The sequence below is a fragment of the Lissotriton vulgaris genome, chromosome 10, assembly GCF_964263255.1.
Source record: "Lissotriton vulgaris chromosome 10, aLisVul1.2, whole genome shotgun sequence".
NCBI lineage: Eukaryota > Metazoa > Chordata > Amphibia > Caudata > Salamandridae > Lissotriton > Lissotriton vulgaris.
The window spans coordinates 74,151,946-74,175,235 of NC_141698.1; the positions used below are offsets into that span (position 1 = coordinate 74,151,946).

At 42.6% G+C, this 23,290-nt stretch overlaps 1 protein-coding gene across 3 annotated transcripts in view; it reads right to left on the reverse strand.

The window, feature by feature from the left end:
* Nucleotides 1–17,116: 17,116 nt before the first annotated feature.
* The window catches only part of RPUSD1 (RNA pseudouridine synthase domain containing 1), a 59,849-nt gene continuing 53,675 nt past the window's right edge, over nt 17,117–23,290 (reverse strand). For 2 of the 3 annotated variants that reach the window (XM_086940532.1, XM_086940530.1), the window contains exons 5-6: nt 22,728–22,829; nt 17,130–18,112 (exon numbers count right to left, since the gene is read on the reverse strand). In XM_086940532.1, the coding sequence (XP_086796658.1) occupies nt 17,718–18,112; nt 22,728–22,829 (497 nt within the window). In that variant the 3' untranslated portion in view covers nt 17,130–17,717. Of the gene's footprint in view, nt 18,113–22,727; nt 22,830–23,290 lie in introns of all 3 variants that reach the window. The other variant, XM_086940531.1, reaches the window with a different exon arrangement.

Here is a 23,290-nt window from a genome sequence, read left to right on the forward strand (position 1 = left end):
TTCATGATATCTACACTATCAAACACTAACCATCCATGATTACTGCTACAGGTTTTTAGTATGAGCCTTGGTTGATATTTGGGATAAAGCCCTCTACTACATGGCAGTCTGTTTGACAAAACCTTATTTATAATGTGTTAATCTTTGCAATTTAACACATCTTTACCCTATTTAGGGTTCACTATTAGAGTAGATGTATAAAACTCTTTGTGGAAATGTTTTATTTTTAATATTGTACGACACATTTGCACCAAATAATGAAATGGTTAGTTCTGGAAAGTCTTATTGAATAGATTGATAACACTTGGGGACCCATGAACTTTAAAGGAGGTAACTGTAGCTAAAACATTTCAGATAGTCTCTCTTCCAAGATAGTCTCTCTTCCAAGATAGTCTCTCTTCCATTGCGGCTTCTAACGCCATTTAAAAGTACATAAACAGCACAACCCCAATTGGCAGCAAAAATGGCTGCATTTAAATGTTTTTAAATACACTGTCCATACATGTCTCTCCCATATCTCATCTAGATCAGTTTATTTGCATAATGAAGGACCTTGTTCTAAAACAGTTAGAACTTGTCACATACCATTATTAAATGCTTCAAACGTATACTTATCTCAAGGGGAGCAGCTAGAATCAAGGCAGTGCTTTGTGTGTGCTGATGGAGGATGAATTAATAGGGGAAATGTACTGTATAGTCTTTTAAAGTTTCAACATATTTTTCTACTATTGTGAGTGAATAATGAGAATGGGGTCCCATTCACTCGCAGTGGAATAATGGTTAATGCAGCTCAGCATCACAAAACGTTCAACAAAACTGCCAATAGGGAATTTTGGCACAAGTAGAACAAGCCATATATTTCCTTTCAAACATTATAATTAGATGACATTTTTTTTTTAACCTTGTCAATAAATATCTATTCCTGGCCTAACCAAGATAGCAAAGCTGAATGAAGTTGGCATTTAGGTGGAACAACATCATCTATGACCAAAGTGACAGTAACTGGATTCTGGAGAAAACAATGAATTAGGAGTTGCATAAGAATGGCTTCCCAACATGCTAGGTTAGTACATATCAATCTGCTGACTGTATGTATTGTACATTGGATTTGATCATTGAAATCATTCTTTTGTACCCACAAGGTTAATAACACTGCTACTTTCTCTGGAGATTCAACTCATGACCTCTATCCTTCAGCAAACGTATTAATTGACCAAATACAATTTTGAATTATTACAAATATGGCTATGTTGTGCGACTAGTATGACCAATTGGTTTCACAATGTCTTTGTGTTGGTTAATAGTTTGTTAATCACCTATGCTAGTAAGGGCTATGTGCACAGTCACACCTGTATATGTGAAGGCGCAAGAACAATAATATACAACAGACAATGTGTCAATTACATGGGACAGGTCATGTGAAAGACAATCCCCGCCCAGCTGCCCTAAAGCTAATCAGAGCCCTCCTCCTTCTTCTGTCACCAAGATGAGCCAATAAACTGAAATGCTTGCCACCCACCCCAGCACACCAAAAAACATGACAACAGCTGGGAATAAGCAATAACTGACCTTTCCTACACTGTAGTACCACAGCCAATAAGCAAGGCTACGGGAACATCCACATCAGACCACAGTAGTCAACATGTGCATCCCAGCCACCTCTTTCAGTATTACAAATGCATTCTCACTCGCCCACAGACACACCACTTGCCCTGAAAGATGTGCTCAATGTTAAGAAAGAAAGTTCAGCTCTAGGTATCTGAATAATTAGCATGCTATCACCCACTTTCAAGCAGTAGGAAAAAGTAATGAAGAATTTGAAACTGATCTACTCACTTATTGCTTGGAAAACTTCAGTGTTTGGACCCTTTACCAGAACATATTCTACTCTGTCAAGGACCTGGAGAATGGTCTTGCTGCAGTGCCTGACAAAGCTAGAATGATCCAGGACTCTGGAAAGTCGGTGGGGTTCAACCCTGTGGATTTCTCAACTTGATCCTTTCAGATTTCTCTTCTATGTGTGCTGATACCGATCAGTCAGTTTTGACTGAAAGGCTAACCACTGTTGGCTTTCTTTCCTTGGTTTGTACCTTTTTTAAAAGCTCGCCATAATCCACCTTCTCTGCCACCTTTCCACTCTTGGAGCTCTTTATGGGTTTTATAGTGTTCCACAGGGATTATATTGCTCCCTGATTCTTTTCAACATGTCTATGTGCTCTTGAGCTTCCCTCACTCAGGCAACACAGAGATTACTATTCAGCAGGAGGAACAGCTGCAAATAATAGTCACTACCTCTTCACCATTCAACAATGGATGAGCTATACATTTCTAAAGCTAAAGTCGAACAAGCCTGCGCTCCTCTCGATTTGATAAAATAGATCTTTGTGGGATGGCTTACTTTTGTCATAGCTGGGTATGCCCAGACGTTGGTCCCGTGCTCCCTGTGCCACTGGATTCAAGCTAGCCTGGCTGAAGAAGGGTGACATACCCTGAAACCGGTCCCAGGATGCGATTTTTCCCGCCCAGGAATGACCTGGCCTGGCAGTTCGGTCTGGAATGTTCCCATGGGGCACAGGGTCAAGACTGATTTGCATATGGCTGGGTCCAAACTGGGGTGGCGTAGTGGGCAAAAAAACGATGGATTTAACCCAGCTCTTTTGACTGTGGGAGAATGTTTGCATTGTCAGCATTCCGTCCATCATTTGTTTGCTGTAACAGTTTTGTCATAGGCAGGTGCTTCCTGGGTGCTGGCATCCAGGTTTACGTCCTTAGGTGATGGTCTGGATTAGGATAGCCCTGTAAAGCATTAAAACTTGGGGCCTGATTTTGAGTTTAGCATACCAGGTTAGTCTGTCACAAACATGAAGGATAACCCATTCGCCATATTGAGTCCAACACTTCTTTTTGAAAAAGGTACCATCCATTCTAATCAGAAAACACTGTGTCACAGTGGTTGCATCTAGCACTTTTTGCTCAAATCAACAGCCATTATTTGTGTCTTCCAACTTGGGTTTTGTCCACTCTTCATTGCATTCAAAATTTAGCAGGTTGGGTGGTGACCAAGCTTAAGAAATGTCATGTTGTTTTGGAAGCCTAGAGGTCTCTACATTGCCTTCCCATGAAACAACGAACAGTGCTGCAGATACAGTGTTTTTACCTAGAACGGTTTACAAAAATGGAGCCTTCCTTATTACGGACTATAACGGCTGCTTCATTATGACTCAACGTTCACTCCTTACATCGGGAATAGTCATATTGATGTGAGGTTCTGCTCTAAACATTAAGAATAAGATGTTCTCTACGTGTAGGTTGGACTCTTTGACTCCTTGGTCTCAGTTCAGAATTTTTTTTCCCGTCCACTCAGGATTATACTGTTTTTAGGAAACCCCTAAAGAACTATTTGTTCTGCTAGGAGGCTGGAATTGTGTGTAGGCGATTCTTGAATTAGGTCGTTTTCTTACAAATTTTACTAATTCGGTCTTACAATTAAGCGGCATGAAACCACAACGGAGGTGTACAAGTGCTATATAAATCAATCAATCAATCACCCATTGTGATCATAGACCAACATCGCTTCCTATAAGAAAAAAAAACCTTCTTTTCACCACCAACCAGGACCAGAGTTTCCCTCGGTCAGAATTAGTGAATCTTCTATGTTTGCCACCTATGATGATCTCAAGACCGCTATTAGAACAAAGGGAGTTAATGCGCTCCTTCTATCAGACCTCACTTCCGCCTTTGACACAGTACATCACTCCACACTGCTACGGAGACTTAGGGACATCGGAATTCAAGGTACAGTCCTGGATTGGATCTCTTCATATCTCGATGACTGATCTCACAATATCTTGCTTGTTCATTTATCTTCAGCTGTACCTACCCACACATTGATAACCTGTATACAACTGCAGAATCATCAACAACAGTTATCCTCAGATGTACTGCCTTCAAGAGATGTTCACCCTTTACATTACGTCAGCAGCTTACCGCTATCTATGATTGCCTTGGGAAAGTCCTCGTTCAAGACTGAGTGTATGTTGGCTGTTCTATTACTACAGATGTCCATATGAAAACACTGTGATTGTATTTTTGTCAATAACGAAGTTCCTATCCCATTCCAAGATCTGGAATACTTCTCATAATAAGATCGGACTTCAAGAGCTACTTTGTGATGTGTAACAATTTGGCCCGCTTCTATTAAACTGTGTCATATTTGTGAACAATTATTTTTCGTTGTTCGAGTAATACTTATGGGTAGTAATGTGTGTCAGTGGTTATAACACACCCCTATTATGATCTTAAAATCTCTTGTAAACGGAGGGTTTACAAACACATTATTTTTAGTTGCTAACCTATTTTGACATACCAACAAATATAGGCCACTCTCTGTGGATGTGCAACAACATAGTTCTTATCCCAAATAACTTCAAATTAAGTTACTAGGGTGCTCTTTATACTATGTGAAGTGCACACTGCATCTTTCCAGACTTGTAGTTCATTCACAGGGTGCAGACCACTGTGTTCTTTTGGTGTCTTGATTTAACAAGAGTCTGTAGCCAGGTGCCTCCCATTCCCATTTTGCACCAGTGAATTCAGAACACAACCACTAGATAGCTACTCCTACATATGTATCACTACATCAATCTGTTCTACAAGGAGCCAGATGCAAGAAGTATTTGATTCAGAGCTCTGTGCATTGCACAACAAGCCTTCAAAGGCACAGCCAGATACTAGTTACTTTTAAACTTCACACTAACAGCCAAGGACAGACACTCCAATCTTGACTTCCTTTGCTACAGACTATCTTATAATTTATATAAACTTGCGTAAGCAACAGTTCTATGTCTTCACAGATGGCCGAGATCTCTTCTGGAAAGAATGACACTCGACAACCATCTCAAATGATGAATGATAAAGACCTTTTTTTCCCAAAAACATATAATCCTTCTCATCACCGTCATGTCAAGAAGAAAATTGTTTGCATCTGTAAGCTCAACTCTAAATGTCTAGCACCATTTTGCCTGACCTCATGCCTTAACACATCTAGAAGCTTGTCATGATACCATTGGAAGTCACCTCATAACCTCACGCACGACATCCAAAGCTCCTCATACAGGCATTACTAAACCCAACCTCTACAGACCATGCAAAACTAATACCTTATGGGGAAGAAACGTACCCACTGATTCAGAAGACACTTTAGTGCTTAGACAGGGGAATGAAACACTATGTAAATCCTACAATACAATTGCCCTGCACGGTGGAGCATCATCTCCAGTCAAGTTAATCAATTCATTACTTCCCACTGTTAGCAACTTATACCGTCAAACTTTACCCATAGTCACTTCAAAAATCTCAAACCTTCTACCCATGACAAACAACTACTCCAACATCATCATTCTCTGCAACTTCAGTCTTCTAGTACACTCTACTACCAAAACCATTAACCAGACACTCCTCTAGCTGCTGCCTGTGCAAATATAAAGCAACAAATCCTACTGCCTAGTCACATCAAAGGCAACATCTTGCCTCTCCACACTTTTCCATGGTGTCCCTCACGGCACCTACTTATCTGACTTTAGTGACATTCCCTGACATCTTTAAAATGCCAACCCAGTCCACCACGACCAACCGAAGCTCACTAAGAAGCTATTCAGATTTTTCAAGGGTGCTCTACGGCAAGATTGAGAAAACTTGCGACCAACTCAGAACTCAACACAGATGTTAATGTTCAACTTAATGCTCACAACCCTATGCATTGCACCAATTTAGACACCCATGTACTAATGAAGATCCATTTATCAAATTCGAGGCCTTCAAAACAATAGAACTACATAATGTGTTAAAAAGGAAGCATAGCATGTACGGACAAGAACTGTCATCGCTCAAAACTCCAAGAATTACTTGTAATCCTGAACCTATTTTGCTCAAACTAGCGAAGATTCTTCGCAGAAAACAAAGCACCTTATTGAACGGATATAAACTCAGCAATCTGCAGGTGTTCAGCAGTTCCCAACATTGTTAAGCAATTAATTATTTTCACACCTGAACCTTCACTGAGAACTCCACGAAGAAATGCAATGGGAACAAATTCTTTGTCGAAAAAATTAATAAGATCATGAATTACGATGATGCCAAACCACCAGCAACCATTCCGCCATACAACGACGCAACACACCCAAAAGACAATTCTTCAAAAGACTGCATAACACCATTTAATATGGTCATACAAAGATGACATCATACCATCAACAGCTTGCAGACGTACACTCTTTCCAACATCTTTAAGCAGGGCATCAACCTCACACCAGTCCTCCATAGAAGTGCAATGTAATCATCAACTTATTATTTTTTTAAATGCTAAGATCAGAAATTACACTGATAATGCCAAAACAGCAGCCACACTTCCTACTATGCAACTGAACACCACACCCAAGTGGATATGCTTCACGCCCTGATCGAAGGCCTCTTAAGATTCCTTGACCCTTTAATGGCATGTCCTATGAGGATGATATCATGCCATCACCGGTGAAGCTGTCAAAACTCCTGCTCATCTTCATTAATGTATTCCACATTCAAGGTATATTCTGGCCTCCATCAAGAAAGGACAGATCAGCTGATGAAAAAGACCAATCTTGAGCCAGACAACCTTGCCAACTACTTACTTGCCTTTGCTGGGGAAAAACCATCAACACAATCGCTGCCACCAGTTACACAAAAGTATCAAAACAGTCCTTTCTGCAGGAGTGCTAGTCAGACTCCATGCCCTACTTCAGCATGAAGACAGCACCCATCCAGCAGGTTAATGATACACTAAACCACTAAACCCTGTCTCTTCATTCTCCTAGGATTCTCAGCAGTGTTTGCCAAGGTCAGCCACTTAGACTTGCTCAACATTATGCATATCCAGGCTTCAATGACACCATCAAGCTGTGGACCACCTGGACCTGATCCAGCACGGTCGCTCCCCCCACGCTCCCTGATCCCAGCTCCTGCTCACGTTCTGGCTTGCTGGTGAGACCGAGACTGCTTATTTGCAACTGCTTTAATTTATTTAATTCACCTCGCGCTGTTGCTTATTTATTTTACTTGACTCGCGCTGTGTATTAATTATTTATTTCGACTCGCGCTGTGTATTAATTATTTATCTCGACTCGCGCTGTGTATTAATTATTTATTTTGAGTCGCGCTGGCATTTATTTATTTAATTTAACATCACGCTGGGAACTGATTTGCACCCCCGGTGCCGTGGTGCATCTGCTGCCCCTGCCTTAGTCTCCCTTTGACCCTCCATCTTGTTGACTTGTTCCCTGGCCCGCCCCTCCTCCCTGCTACCGCCTCCCAACTGCTGCCCCTCCCACCCACGAATAGAGGGCTCCCTACCTCCTCTGACGCGCTGTGACCACCTGGACCTGATCCAGCACGGTCGCTCCCCCCACGCTCCCTGATCCCAGCTCCTGCTCACGTTCTGGCTTGCTGGTGAGACCGAGACTGCTTATTTGCAACTGCTTTAATTTATTTAATTCACCTCGCGCTGTTGCTTATTTATTTTACTTGACTCGCGCTGTGTATTAATTATTTATTTCGACTCGCGCTGTGTATTAATTATTTATCTCGACTCGCGCTGTGATATAATTATTTATTTTAAGTCGCGCTGGCATTTATTTATTTAATTTAACATCACGCTGGGAACTGATTTGCACCCCCGGTGCCGTGGTGCATCTGCTGCCCCTGCCTTAGTCTCCCTTTGACCCTCCATCTTGTTGACTTGTTCCCTGGCCCGCCCCTCCTCCCTGCTACCGCCTCCCAACTGCTGCCCCTCCCACGCTCCGCCCCCTCCACCATTCATTTATGGCCAATGTCCCCACGCGCAGCGTCCACGCGCTACGGCCACGCCGAAGGTGCGCCAAAGGTAAGCCCGTCTACGCCCGTCCGCGCCTGGACCGCGCCCTGCGCCAGAGCCCCTGGTCCTCGCAATGCCCAGCCCTCCCGCATTACTTACGACGCCTCCACCCTCCTAGCCCTTAACCCCGGCCGTTCCCCCAACTGCGTCCAAGCCGCTCCTGGACACACCCATGGACCCTTCTCTTGCTACTCCTGCAAGTTCGACGGCACCAAAACCAACTCCTCACCCACCGACACCAAGCAGAGACCCGACACCAACCACCTAAAATGCATCCTGCTCAACACCCGCTCAGTCCACAGACACGCCATCGAACTTTGGAATCTACTAGACACCATCTCTCCCGACGTCGCCTTCCTGACAGAAACATGGATGAACGCCTCATCAGCCCCTGACATCACCATTGCCATCCAGGAAGGATACAAGATCATCCGTAAGGATCGCATCGACCAAACAGGAGGAGGCATCGCTATCGTCCACAAGAACTCCATCCGCATCTCAACCAGCTCAGACGTCAACCTAGCTAACGCCGAACACCTTCACTTCCAGATCCACACCGACCCCAAGACCACACTCAGAGGCACTCTCCTCTACAGGCCTCCAGGACCCCGTACAAAATTCTGCGACGTTATCACCAACTTCATCACCCCACACACCCTCCCCTCCGAGGAATACATCCTACTGGGAGACCTCAACTTTCACCTGGAAAAGAGCAACGACAGCAACACCACCTCCCTTCGGGACAACCTCGCGAACCTCGGACTCAAACAACTTGTCTCTACGCCCACCCACATCGCAGGTCACACACTCAACCCCATCTTCACCTCCAGCAAACATGTCTCCTTCAGTCACACCACCACCCTCCAGTGGACGGACCACAGCTGCGTACACTTTTTCTACAATAAAACCACCACTCACAACCGACCTCAACCTACTCTACGAAGAAACTGGAACAAAATCACCATCGACCAGATCTCCTCTTCGCTTCTTCAAAACCCACCTACCCACTCCTCAAACCCCGACCAAGCAGCATTTAACCTCACCCAATGGCTATCCAACAGCGCCGACATCCTAGCACCGCCGAAAAAACGTCAAATCAAAATTGGCAGCAAAAACGCCTCCTGGTTCAATGATGATCTTAAGAAATCCAAGAAACTCTGTCGCTCCCTGGAGAAGGCCTGGAAAAAAGACCCAAACACCAGCACCAGGGACGCCTTCAAAAACGCCACCCGCATACACCACCAACTGATCCGAACTGCCAAGAAAGCCGCATTCAAAGACCGACTAGACAACAACGCCCACAACAGCAAGGAACTATTCAACATCGTCAAAGAATTCACCAACCCCTCAGCCAACTCCAACGACATCACCCCCTCGCAAGCCCTCTGAGACTCCCTAGCCTCATTCTTCCACAACAAAATTGCAGACATCCACAACAGCTTCGACATCCAACCCGGAAACTATCCCACCCAATCTTCTGCCGTACCTGCACCCTCCTCGAACATCCTTAACGACTGGAACCCAATCTCCACCGAGGACACCATCCGCCTGATGAACTCCATCCAGTCAGGATCCCCCACAGACCCATGTCCTCACCACATTTTCAACAAAGCAGACTCCATCATAGCACCACACCTCCGAGACGTCATCAACTGCTCCCTCAACTCCGCAACCTTCCCGGAAAGCTGGAAACATGCCGAACTCAGCGCCCTCCTGAAGAAACCCACAGCTGACCCCACCGAACTCAAAAACTACCGCCCTATCTCACTCCTTCCATTCCCGGCCAAAGTCATCGAAAAAGCGGTCAACAACCAGCTAGCCGCATTCCTCGAAACCAACAAATCCCTCGACTCCTCACAATCCGGCTTCCGTGCCAAACACAGCACGGAGACCGCTCTCATCGCAGCAACAGACGACATTCGAACTCTACTAGACAACGGAGACACAGTCGCCCTCATCCTCCTCGACCTCTCCGCAGCCTTCGACACAGTCTGCCATAGCACTCTCCTACAGCGCCTCAATAACATCGGGATCCAAGGAAAAGCACTGGAATGGATCACCTCATTCCTCACCGGAAGAACCCAGAGAGTCCGCCTCCCGCCATTCAAGTCCGAGGCCACTGAAGTCATCTGCGGCGTACCCCAAGGTTCCTCACTCAGCCCCACCCTCTTCAACGTATACATGAGCCCCCTCGCAACAATCGCTCGCCAACACAACCTCAACATCATCTCCTATGCAGACGACACCCAACTGATCCTATCACTCACCAAAGACCCCAACACCGCCAAAACCAACCTACATGAAGGCATGAAAGAAGTAGCAGAGTGGATGAAGCACAGCCGTCTGAAACTGAACTCAGACAAAACAGAAGTCCTTATCTTAGGCACTTCTCTCTCCGCTTGGGACGACTCTTGGTGGCCAGAGGCCCTTGGAAAAGCACCCATCCCGACGGACCATGCACGAAACCTGGGCGTCATCCTGGACTCCTCTCTCTCGATGAACAGGCAAGTCAACGCAATCTCATCTTCATGCTTCAACATCCTCCGCATGCTCAAAAAAACATTTCGCTGGATCCCCACCGAAACCAGAAAGACAGTCACCCATGCACTGGTTACAAGTCGCCTGGACTACGGAAACACCCTATACGCGGGTATCACCGCAAAACTCCAGAAAAAGCTCCAACGCATCCAGAATGCATCAGCCAGACTCATACTAGACATCCCACGCAAAGACCATATCTCTAGCCACCTGAAAAACCTCCACTGGCTCCCCGTCAATAAGAGGATTACTTTCCGACTCCTAACCCACGCACACAAAGCACTCTACGAACTTGGACCCGAATGCCTCAACACACGACTTTCCTTCTACACCCCCCCTCGCCAGCTTCGATCTTCCAACCAAGACCTTGCTACCATTCCTCGCATCAATAAATCCACCATGGGAGGTAGATCCTTCTCCTACCTCGCAGCTAAAACCTGGAACTCTCTCCCCACCCACCTACGTCTCACACAGAACCACCTAGCATTCAGAAAGCAACTTAAAACCTGGATATTCGACAAGTAACTCCCTTCCCCTCCTCAAGCGCCTTGAGACCCTCTGGGTATGTAGCGCGCTATATAAATGTTTGACTTGACTTGACTTGACTTGGAGTAACATAACACGTTTTGTTACAATGAAAACCGTTCATTAACTTTATCTGGATAAACCCAAGCAGAAATGGTGCTGGATGGAACTACGGTATTATACGGTGCAATCAGGAAAACCTTTTTTCGCCATCAATACAACTACTCACAACTTACCTGGGTTAGGCTTCATGCCTATAAATAATTGACTGAAGGAATTGATTGGATGTAGCTACGACTCAACAAGATATTTTCAGGGATATATTTTATTATGATTAAGACAACTTTTCAGGGTTGAACATGGTCCGTTCTTTATTTAACATTCAAAAAGGCCTTGAAGAAGCTGCGTGTACAACCCAGAAACTAGAATGGGCTGAAAAACCACATGCATGAACAGATTCTGATTTGGCTGAAAATTATATGCTGAACTTATTATAATGTCAAAGTTATTGTGAGCAAACAACTTGTAGAATTGATTGTGTATTGTATTCAAGGAAACGATACTGTGGAAGAATGATACGTTAAAGACAATTTATGTGAACACATTGTGTTGATTTGTAAAATTCTGAGTATAAAAACATTGTCTGTTAATATTTGCTACCAGTGAGTTAGAACAAACACCTTAAGTAAAAAAGTCATTTTGGATGACTGTTTAATTTACGCTCCCTACAAATCTTGTTATATTACCCCACATACCGAATTGGCTGGGCACCAATCAAGTGGGTTGAGCGAGCGCCCTGCCGCTTTAGAATCTGAACCTATTGTTAGTATGCCATCAAGCAGTGGTTTTCATCATACCTCAGGATCAGACATCAACCAGTGCAGCCGAAATGTTCTAGACCAGAATACAGGGCTATGACGTTTGGTTTATCTCCTCTAGAGTTTCATTGTGTAACCAGTTGTCAACGACGTGTGGCATATCAACTCTAGACTTTCGAATCCTGGCCAGACCCTTGCCCCTTTGTACCACCTCTTGTCGATCTCCTTGGGGTGTTCCTTCGAGTGAGGAGGTCACCTAAGAATGACTCACAAGAACATAGAGTGATGACAAAATTCTGGGGCAGGGGTCTCCAGTGGATGCGTACTGAAACCCCATATTCCCCTGAACATCCCCTAGATTTCCTGGGGGTCCTACCTCATGGGGGCAACTGGCGAGATAAAGACCTTTGGATTGAGATGGGGCGGCAAAGGTAGGCGATCTCTTTAGCGTTAAAGAACTGCTCCCGTTTGAGAAGATCCGTGTGTAGTTCGATTTTCCTCAGGGGCATTTCTTGTTACAGAGGGCACTCACTGCAGCAGTGTGCACACATTGGACCACAGGAACTACTACGCCTCCCACATTGCAAAGTTGCCAATAAATAGCCCTATTGGCGGGCACAATTAAGACAGTGTCCTGCCTCTATAGAGCAATACAACAACCCCTCAAAAGGCAGCGTTCCAGGTGGGAAGATGAATTGAATATTGCTATTCCTGAGAAGGATGGAGACTGCATACTAGATAGAAAACCTAAGGTTTCTCGCAAAACACGCTTTCAACTCATCAACTACTATATTGTGCACAGATTGTGCCTAACCCACGAGAGAGTGAACAGATACTCTCATGTAACTGATGCAGCATGCCCTAGATGTGGGAAGGAAGGAGCTCACAACATATGTTCTGAGCTTGTCCCATACTGGATGCATACTGGGAAGGGATCGTTCATACACTTGGGGAGGTCCTAGACTGGGAGATCCCCACACTCTGGGGCATTGCCTGCTGGGATAGTTTCCGCATACAACTAAATCGAAAGTCACCAGTAGATTTCAAGACCTCGCACTCATCCTTGCCAAACGGGAACTAGCGAGGAATTGGAATTCCAAGAAGGGCCCTCGGATCACTATGTGGAGAAGAGAACTGATTAAATGGGCAGGCTGTGAGGGGAGGATCCTACTACGGGAAGCCCAGAGAGGCATGAGAAACTTGGAAGAGACCAGAGCCTAGGGCTCTTTGGTGGATAGCATGGCCAATCCGGAACTTACTATGCTTGAGGGGTCACCTCCTAGACTAGGCTGATGTATATTGTTTAGTGGAATACCGACCTCTTTGCCTTGTATTGTGTGCCCACCTCAAATTTTTTTAGCCTTCTGAGCCTAACAATATGCCCTTTGCATGCTTCATTGGATGAGATGGACTCTCCAAAGCACAAGCCATTACTCAATTTCTAAAATGCTGTATCGACTCAAGGAGGGGGTGGGGGGTAGGAATTGATTGCTATATTGCCCATGTATATTTGAATAAACAAATGATGACTGAACTGACTATGGTATTTGATATATGAAAACTAATAAAATCTACTCTACAGTTTGATGTGTAACCTGCTGTCAACCTGAAGGATTACTTCTGTACAATTAAATTGTGGCTGTTGAGGTGCAAATGAAGCGTAACCCAGTCAAAACAGTTTACAGAAATCCCCAATGCAGCAGATTAGCACATGTTCAAGACTGGCTTTAGGAAATTAATTTATAAGAATGCACTCCACATCCCTTGGATTCCACAATGGCAGTGCCCTCACATGCAAAACACATATCATTAAGTACACAACAGCTACATCAAGGCAATCTTTTGCAGAATTACAACATATCTCCCGCAACCCAACTTATGAAGGGATGTAAAAGCAATAGAACCATCAGTCTAAGGACACTGCATTGCCTTACTCACCAGGACCCTCCAATATTCATCAGATGAACCTTTGTAATGCATTTGCATCACCCATTGAGGATATGAAAAAATAAATCAGACCACATAACCCCAGCTCTCAAGACCTTCCCTACCTCTTCCTTCGACAAGCATCATTTTAAAGGTCCGCTCTGTCAACTTCAATGGTGTAATAATATTTAGTATATCACCCTATCAGTCATGCTGGCCATGCATCACCATGAGGTGCAAAAAGAAGTTGATTAGAGCACAAGATTTTCCCTGCTATGCACCCTGATCTTCAGCACTTATGAAATAAGATACAACTATTCAAAAACACTCTTGTGCATAAGTAATGAGATCTTCTGCACCATTTTGGAACAAAACATGAAGAATGACAATACAATCTTAAATATGCATGCTGTACTGCTTCACCTTCAACTGCAGTACGCACAGCGCACCAGTGCTTTATGGTTGTATTTGTGACCTATAAATATACAAACATACAAATCATGCTTGAAGTTACAGTTTCTTTGTGTGGGTATACAATGGCTTTAACATTATAAGTAAAGTCCTTAATAAAGTTATAGGTGGACAGATTGATAATTCACTCAGGGGTGATTTTCAATTTTTAGAAGTAGTAACACAAATGCTAACAATCAAACACTATGAAAACTGACATACTGAGGGCAGGTGGTACCCAGGTTTTGGTCAAAATTCACATCTTCATCTTAATAAATTCACATTTTTAGTAGTAGCAACACAAATGCTAGTAATCAAACACTATGAAAACTAACAGACTGAGGGCAGGTTTTGGTCAAAATTCACATCTTCATCTCAACAATTTACATTTTTAGAAGTAGTGACACAAATGCTAGTAATCAAACACCATGAAAACTGGCTGAGACTGAGGTTAGGTGTTACCCAAACTTTGGTCAAAATCCACATCTCTCCAAGATAAACAATGGATGAATAACAGTTTTTCTGAAAATCCGCAACTATCTCCATCAGGTTTGGTGTCTAATACTAGAAGGAGAAAAGTGCATATCAAATTGTACTTGTTAGTATACCTTTCTTGAAGTGACACAAATGCTGTATGAGTGACACAAATGCTGTATGAGTGACACAAATGCTGTATGAAACTACCAGGTGATCTAAAAAGTTCAGAAGTTTTTGGTTACGTGCCAATTAGAAATTCTTCATATGCGACCTCCTGTTAAGCAGTGCAGCAGCTAAATGGAATATTTCCAACTCAGCAATTGTGGGAAAGTGGCATTTCCGTACACAATGTATATATACTTTAAATATAGATGGTGGATTTTCAGCTCATTTTCCAAGGCTTTGAACAGACAATGCCCATTAAGGGGTGTGGAAAATCTCATAACATTGGCATTAGCCTATGCAAGCTTTTTGTTTTGGATGAGGGAGGGGATTTTGTGTAGTGGAAAGAGGCAATAGTGTTTCTTAGGTACTTCTCTGCAAGAAGTCCTGACGTCCTCCCCCACCCCCGCCCCCAAGGCCCCGCCAAATCCTCACATGAGAAATTTGTTTTTTAGTTAGCAAGTCTGACAATGAAATCCCCACCTTTATTAGCTGGTTGTATGCTAAAAGAATAACACTGTCTTAAGATTTGTTTTTATGTTGTAAATCAGAGACTCTTCTCCCGTGATATAGTAGGGAATGAATACCATAATGTTTTTCAAACGGATGATATCTTCAAAAACAAATATCAAAAGTAACTAGTGAGACACTGGATTGATTAATGTTAGGGCTTCTAAGCCCAGAGTACTGTTTTGTAGTGAGGCATAGTTCGGGAAACAATGGTTTATTATTTTAATCTAATAAAAGGCATTATTTGTAGACAATGAAAGGAAAGTATAAAGGTTGTTGCATTGGTTAGCTCGGTTTTTGGGGAGCCCAGTTTATTTTTTTGTTGCATCTTCTTGAGAAAACCAGTCGTGCTCTGATGAAGCTACTGGACAAGGCCATTAGGCAATAGGCATGTATATGGATTTAATAAACATGAAGGCTTTCTGGCAAACTCAAAAAGGAAGAAATACTAGCACATGAGAGCAAGACCAAAGAATACACTCAACCAAAAAATGGAATGAAGAGGGCAGAATTTAGAGAAAAAAGAAGGGGAGTGTAGAGTGTGCAGTGTAGAAAGACAAAAATGGACAGTGTAGAAACATTAAGAGATTAAGGCAGAAACACACGGAAGTAGGGAGAGGTCTAGATAGGAGAAATTGTAGTAATCCATGTAATTCATGTTCTGCATTCTCTGTTAGAATTGTTATCTTACATTTCCACTGTAACATTCTATGCACTGATGAGCCATTCTCTACTGGGCTCCTGCTGAAGGTGGTTGTTCAAGCTGTCTGTCCCAATAAAGCTACAGACTTCTACTTGGCTTCTTGGGTCCATTTACTACATAAAACAAACGGAGGAGAGGAAGCAGAACGCAGTTAAAAAAAAGTCAAAAGCAGGATAAAACACTCAGAAAAACAGGGGAAAGGAAGGATAAAGTAGAAAAAACAAGGCAAAAGCAGGAGAAAGCACTCAGAAAACTGGAGAAAGGAAGGAGAAGGCAGTAATAAATGAGGAAAAAGCAGGAGAAAGCACTCAGAAAAACGGGGAGGAAGAAGAGTGGTACAGCAGAACGGGAGAGCTGGGTCTGTGGCCTCCATTAAGTAGGTCCTGGGAGGAGGGATGGGCACTGGGAGGCGGTGGGCGGGGCTAGACGGGAGGCGGGAAAACGGGCCACAGGTGGGAGCAGTAAATGAGGAAAAAACTCAGAGAAGCAGTGAAAAATACGGAAAATGCAGGAAAAAGCACTCAGAAAAATGGGGTGGGGAGGAAGGACAAGGCAGCAAAAAACGAGGGGAAAAATGAGAAATCACTTACAAAAACAGGATAAATGAAGGAGAAAACAGCAAAAAATTAGGCAAAATCAGGAGAAAGCACTAAGAGAAACGAGGGAGAAGAAGGAGAAAGCAGTAAAAAAAACTAGGCAAAAGCAGGAGAAAGCACTCAGACAACTGGGGGGAGAAAGTAGCAAAACAAAAGGGAAAAGAAGGACGACTCAGGAAAATGGGGAGAAAGCTGAGCGGTGCAGCAGCAAGGGAGAGCTGTGCTTTGGGCAAAGTAACAACTAGAGTTTAATTGCATGGTGCAAATCTAGGGCTGGGACTAGTTTTTTCTGAGGCAATGTGCTGCAGTAATTGCTCAAACTGAAATATGTGTTTTGGCACTCTTCGGACACTTTTAAAAGAAAGTATCAGGGATTTAGAATACTGCACTTAACCGAAAACACATACAAGAAGTTCCTTTTCTCACAGCCATTCCAACATTGTGAACTTTTTCAATATATAAAGCTCATATTAGTACTTGTAGATAAAATACAAAACAATACAAAAGAAAAGTTTCAACAATTCTAATTTCTTTACTTTTTTAAAAGACGTCTTTAAAAAACTTAATTGTGATGACACATACATTTCTAAGGTCCATTTTGACCAGTAGCTTAATATTTCACATGAGCATTTTAAATAGTAATATACATATACAATGAGCATATTATACAGAAGCAGCCTGCAAATTAGTTTGTTTTGTAGTTTCATCTTAATGGGTTTAATTGAACAGAGGGTTTTAGGTGGACTTGACTGAGTTACCACAATTTATCATAACGATAAACATTAAAAACATATTAGGAACTCTTTCTTATCTAAACTGCAAACAATCAGTTTCAAAACTTACTGACGCTAAAAAATAAAACATACCTTGATATGTAGCTTAAGAGGGATTCCTGTTTTGATAAAACAACAGGGCAACAGGCACGCGCTAAATAGCTTTTTCTGTGTGGTCTAGAGAATGCTTCACCATATCAAGAGGTGAAATGCTCTAGTGCAACTTGCCTGCATAAGAGCTTACTTTAAACTTTTAGAGTTTCTTGAACATCAAGAAAAACTGGAGATCCAGTAGAGTTCATCAATGAGGAGCTATTTATGACAGTAAAATATTTACTAGTCTACTGCCCATTCTGCTAGCCACTGCTCACACACTGCCCTTTGCTCTTCTGTCTCTGTGGTCTTTGGTGCACTTTTTGCCCTATTTGTCCGGCTCTCCAGGAGTGTCCTTTGGCGCTCTTGTGCCTCCTGCACTGCCCGATCTTTTATTCCTTGGATGGTCTCCTCAAGTGAGTGTACGATGCTGACAGGTACCCAGTTGCTGTCGATTGTCGAAGTGAAAGGGTCGGGGGCTGTAACTTCAACCAGCTCTCCCTCAACAGGTATTCGAAGGTAGTAGGAATGGAGCATCATCCTGTAGGGACCACTGTCTTTCTTCAAGCTGTATGTGAAGTCTCCCACAATGGGGTGACCAATGGCACTACAGTGAACCCGGAGCTGGTGTGTTCGCCCTGTAAGAAGACCAGTGAAGGACACAGTACATATTAGAAGGCATTCACGTATGGACCAATAAAGCCACTCTACATATAGTTCGCCAGAGGGAAAAACTTGAACTTCCAATTCAAGATTGACTCCCAAGAATTCTCGCCTCAAAGGATGCCCCATGGGTCACAGGCTTGCATTGTCTGGTGTGTGAAAGTACCCCATAAAGGCCGAAACATTTCTGCTCTTCATATCGAAACAGTGTGCGCTAGCACAGTGTAGAGAGGCCAACATTATACTAAAATACAACATCCCCACACCCTATATCTTGTCACACACCCACCAGAGCTCTTATGCTGGCTTCTCGAACTAAATGTCTAACGAGTTTATGGCTTATTTTTACAGCACCAACATTTATTCAACTTCTACGATGGGACAAAATTGTTTTGGGTTGAGCAGGGGTATTTTGAAACATACACAAAATCCACCATGGAACCCAAAATTGGATTCTTGCCAATGGTAAAGGTCTCTCTTTCTTCATAATTATCCAAAACATTTTTCAAACACCATATCATGACAAGTACAAATTGTAATAATTTTAGCTGTATCCTGTGATTTCTCACATTAGCACCGTAATCATGGCACCAGTCTTTCTCCTATACCTTTTAATTTCACCTAACTGTACGGTGTTCAGGTCCCAACATGCTTTAATGTGCTTCATAATTTCTGTTTTAGTTCTATATAAAGTAAACGCCTACTTTGTTACTGGACGCATATAGTGTGAATTGTTTGTGAACCACAACCCAATGGCCACTGCCCAGGGCAGGAGGACATGGCTACTACAATCTTGCAGAGACGGTGTTGCATGGATAATACAGGGGCGATACAGGGATATACTTTTTTTTTTTTTAGGAGAGAATATATCTTTATTGACATTTATAACGAACAATACAAGATATCCGCATACATCTGTTGTATTTACGCCTTACTGAGTGTCAAACCAACAGATACAGATATATATTTAATTGTTCCACTTCCAAACGATATAAGGTTGTGGAGGATTATGATTAAGGCTTTCTGTTTTCCATGTTACTGAAGTATACAGATAAATATAGGCAGTACATAAATTATTTTACTGTCTTATTTTTAAAAAGGATCCGAAAGGAAATGAGGGTCTTTTTTTGAGTGATTTTAAATTCTGCCTGTCATGACTGCCAGCCCAATAGCTGTGCAGACTGACTTGAAACGGAGTTAAAAACAGCTCAAGATGTGCACAAGGTTGAGGCTAAAATGTGCATGTTTTCTTACAAGTGCATTCATTATTCATCCATAAGTGTTCATATAATTGAAACATGTCAGGCTTTCAAGTATGAATGTACTTTATTGGTCAAGCAAATGTGTAAATATACTAATTTCAACTTCATTTTTTCACAAACCCTACAATAAAACTGAATAAATACAGATAAAATTAACAAAAAATGAATATGGATGAATAGAAAAGGAAACCTCAAAATAACAAATACTATTAAACCGATGATTTGCTAATTATTCTAACTTCTCAAGCACATTTTGTCAGGAGACAGATTCTTCGGTGGGATGTGACCACATGGACCTTCAGCAATCCTGGAGAAAGTGGATGAATTGGACGTTTGACAAGGACATTATGAATAGTCCAAACACACTTTGTATTCCTATCACTTGAAACTTCGAGTGGGCCGTAGTTCACTCAAAGAAGCATGCCTCTCTAACCTCATGCTATTGCCTGTTTGGTGTATGCTTTCGTCTCATATGGAGTGCAATGCTGGAGGAACTACTTCAGATCTCAAAAGTACACTGAATCATCACACATTTTTTGTTTTGCTTTTGTTACTTAACTGTGCTTTTTAATGTTTTAGTAAGGACTTAATATTCAAACCTGAAACACAGGCTTTGCTAGTGCTTGTTTATATTGATTTTCATGGTTTTCATGTGTTGACATGACAAGCGTTCCTTTCTAGTAGGATCAAAACAGTATTCCTAAAATAAGATCCCCAAATTAAAAATGAGTCAATAATAATAATAATAATATTAATAAAACATCTATAGCATTCAGGGGACTTCTTGTGCTCAAGTGTTTGTGCAGTTATTGTTAACCTTTACCGTCAAGTTTATAGAATTGTATAACCTCAATTAAATATGTTGTTAAATGTCAAAATAAAACCTAGGTAAGTGGTAAGGTCTTTTTAATACGAATACTATTGAAACAACATACACAGTCCTTGGCACAGAGTATTAAGTGAGTAGATAACACGTCTAAATGGAAATAAAAATAAGCATATAAGCTTTTCCGCAGAAAAACGCTTTTCAGCCCCGTCGCCTTGCGACCGGGGCGGGAAAGGTTTAATATGGTGGCAGTGTCTATCAGACACCGCCAGTCATATTACAATGGGCTTAAACAGATGCTTTCCGTGGCGGCAATGCCGCCACGGAAAGGCATGCGGTCTTTACTTCGGCCCTCATGGTGAAGGGGGGTGCACATGGGTGGTACCTGTGGTACCCCCCTGCATTTGCATTCACAATGCGGCAGGCACCGCGCGGTGCCTGCGCTTTGTGTATGCAAATGCATATATGCATTTTTAGCATGATGCATTTTGTGCAGGATGCGCCCGCCACTGTGGTGGGCGCATCCTAATATGCAGTGCGGGACCGCCGCACAGCTCGCGGACGGTCCAGTTTTCCACTTGAGGCCCCATAGTTCTGGACTTTACCATGTAATTTAAAAGAAAGTCTAAAATGATATACACACATATATATATAGCCAGTGAGCAAGGCGACTGTGCTCGCCGGAACGCTTCTGGATATAGCACATGGCAGTTCACAAGAAAATTTATAAAATAAATACCTGCTTCTGGAAGAAACGCAAGTGTCCGTTTCTCTGTCGTTCGTGAATGCGAAAAAAACGGAGTGTTTGATTGTATATATATATATATATATATATATATATATATATATATATATATATATATACATATATTTTTTTAAATGCAAAACTAGATAAGGCAGAATCCTAGAGGCTGAAAAGTCCTTGCTGTGCTGGAAATTCTGTGCATGCACACAGGGGGGGCACATGTTTTGCCCCCCCCCCCCCTTGTGCCTCCACGAGGCGTGTGGCACAAGGCCCCATGCAGGGCCCCCTTTCTTTCCTCGGCGCCACTGTTTTCATGCAGGAAAGATCTCCATGAAGTCAGTGGCAGTGATGAAAGTCGTTATATGCTTGGTGTGACCACAGCGGTCCCCCCAAGCATGTAGATACCTCTGGACCGCCGCACCACTGCCAGGGAACGGCGGTTCCCTGGTGGAGTCGGCAGTCCCAGGGCGGCATGACCACTAGGTTCCTAATGTGGCGGTCACAAGACTGTCATTGCTGCACCACCACGAGCCTGGCGGTCCTCGGACCGCTAGACTTGTAATCGGGCCCCAAGTAGATTTTACAGTGCAGACCTAACCAAAGGGTATTAGTCTACTGTACACTTTACAACAAACAAAGTGAATTAATTAGGATACAGCACAACAGAGAAGGGATTGATTGATTGATTGATTTAGTGAATAAGAGAAAATATGTTTATTGTTTCAATTACTTGAAATGAATACAATTACATAAACACCGAAAAATAAGTTAATTTACATCAAAATAGTTCTGAAAACAAAAAAAGTCTAAGATCCAAAAGTCAAGAGAAAGAAGGTATTAGAAGATTACATTTTTAAAAACATATATTTTCATTGTTAACAATGTCCCGTATAAACATTTGTTTTAAGACTTAAGGCCTGTTGAGCATCTGGAATTTTCATGTTTTAATGGAGTTAAATATTATGTTTAGGTATTTGCCAAATTGGGCAAAATCCATTGGAACACTGGTTCTCAGACAGTAGTCCATGGCTTCTTTGCAGGTTGGGATACCTTTTTTTAAAAACTGTGATTTTAACACAGTGCCACATGATGAAAATTTGGGGAGCAGCAACGCAGATGTAACAGGGATTCTCGTCTGTATTCGCAAAACCTGCAATTATTTCTAGAAGGCATGGCTTTCCTATCGCCTCTAAGCTCATACAATGGGCGAACCAGAAGGTTCTTCAAAGAATTCAATTACTGCATTCCCTATTTAAGGCATCTTTTAAGTATATTTGCATTCTCAGTCCATCGTATGATTTTACAATTGCGTTTGCATTGATAGACGTTTTAATTTTTTCACATCCATCTTCCTTAAGATTTATTTATTCTTTAGTGTATGTTCCTTGAAGAGATGGATTCTTTAGACCTAAGCGACAGTCTTGAGGGATGGAAAGTGTCAGGATTCTTCGACTAGTGATGGCGAAGGTTTTACCTCTTAGGAGTTGAATGGTTGGTTGGCTGCATTATTTGTTTGATAATGGGTTATGGTCTTGTGGTACAGGTTTCTCCAGTAAACATTATTTTCTCATGGAGAAATGGAGGTAATGTGCTTGGCATGATGAATCTTACTACAGCTAAATTTAATGTCCCTAATTTCAGGAAGTGCTCCGAAATATACGTAAATTGATCAATAACTGTTCAATTACCATAACAACCATGATAGAGGGTACTTTTGGGTACAGTGCAATAAAGAAAGGTGGTCAGAGAAGACATACCTGTGTGAGGCTGAAGAAGGACTTTAGTGACCGGATCTCCATTGTACACCCCACGCTCCAGGACCGTTAGCGCTGTCTGACAGGGTTTGGCATTTTCACAGCCTGTGTACAACAAAAGCATGAAACTGACTAAACAGTAAAGACAAAATGGTGGCAAAGCAGTCCATGTAATTGAAAAGGGCAGTTTTGCCAAAACACCAGCATCACACTCAGCAACAATCACGTCAGACAGTCAGGTTCTTCTTGCGACATCCCAGCGGATCCAGGTTCTGAACACTGACCAATCTCAAGACAGTTGCACCCTTTCTTTTCTAACATCCTTGTATAGTCGATCCATGGAAGGATTTGCTTAGCTTTGACTAGCATAAAAGTGCTCCCCTTTGACCTATATTTCTTTACTTTTAGAACTTGATGGACGCAGAGCTTTCAGAGGGACACTCTTGCAAATATAGGCACATCCATTGAAGGCATGCTCAGTTGATTTGCAACAGCGTGGGAACATATTTCTAAACTGCGATTGAGAACGCTCCCTACTTTTAAGCTTGTTTAGTATACAGAGGCAA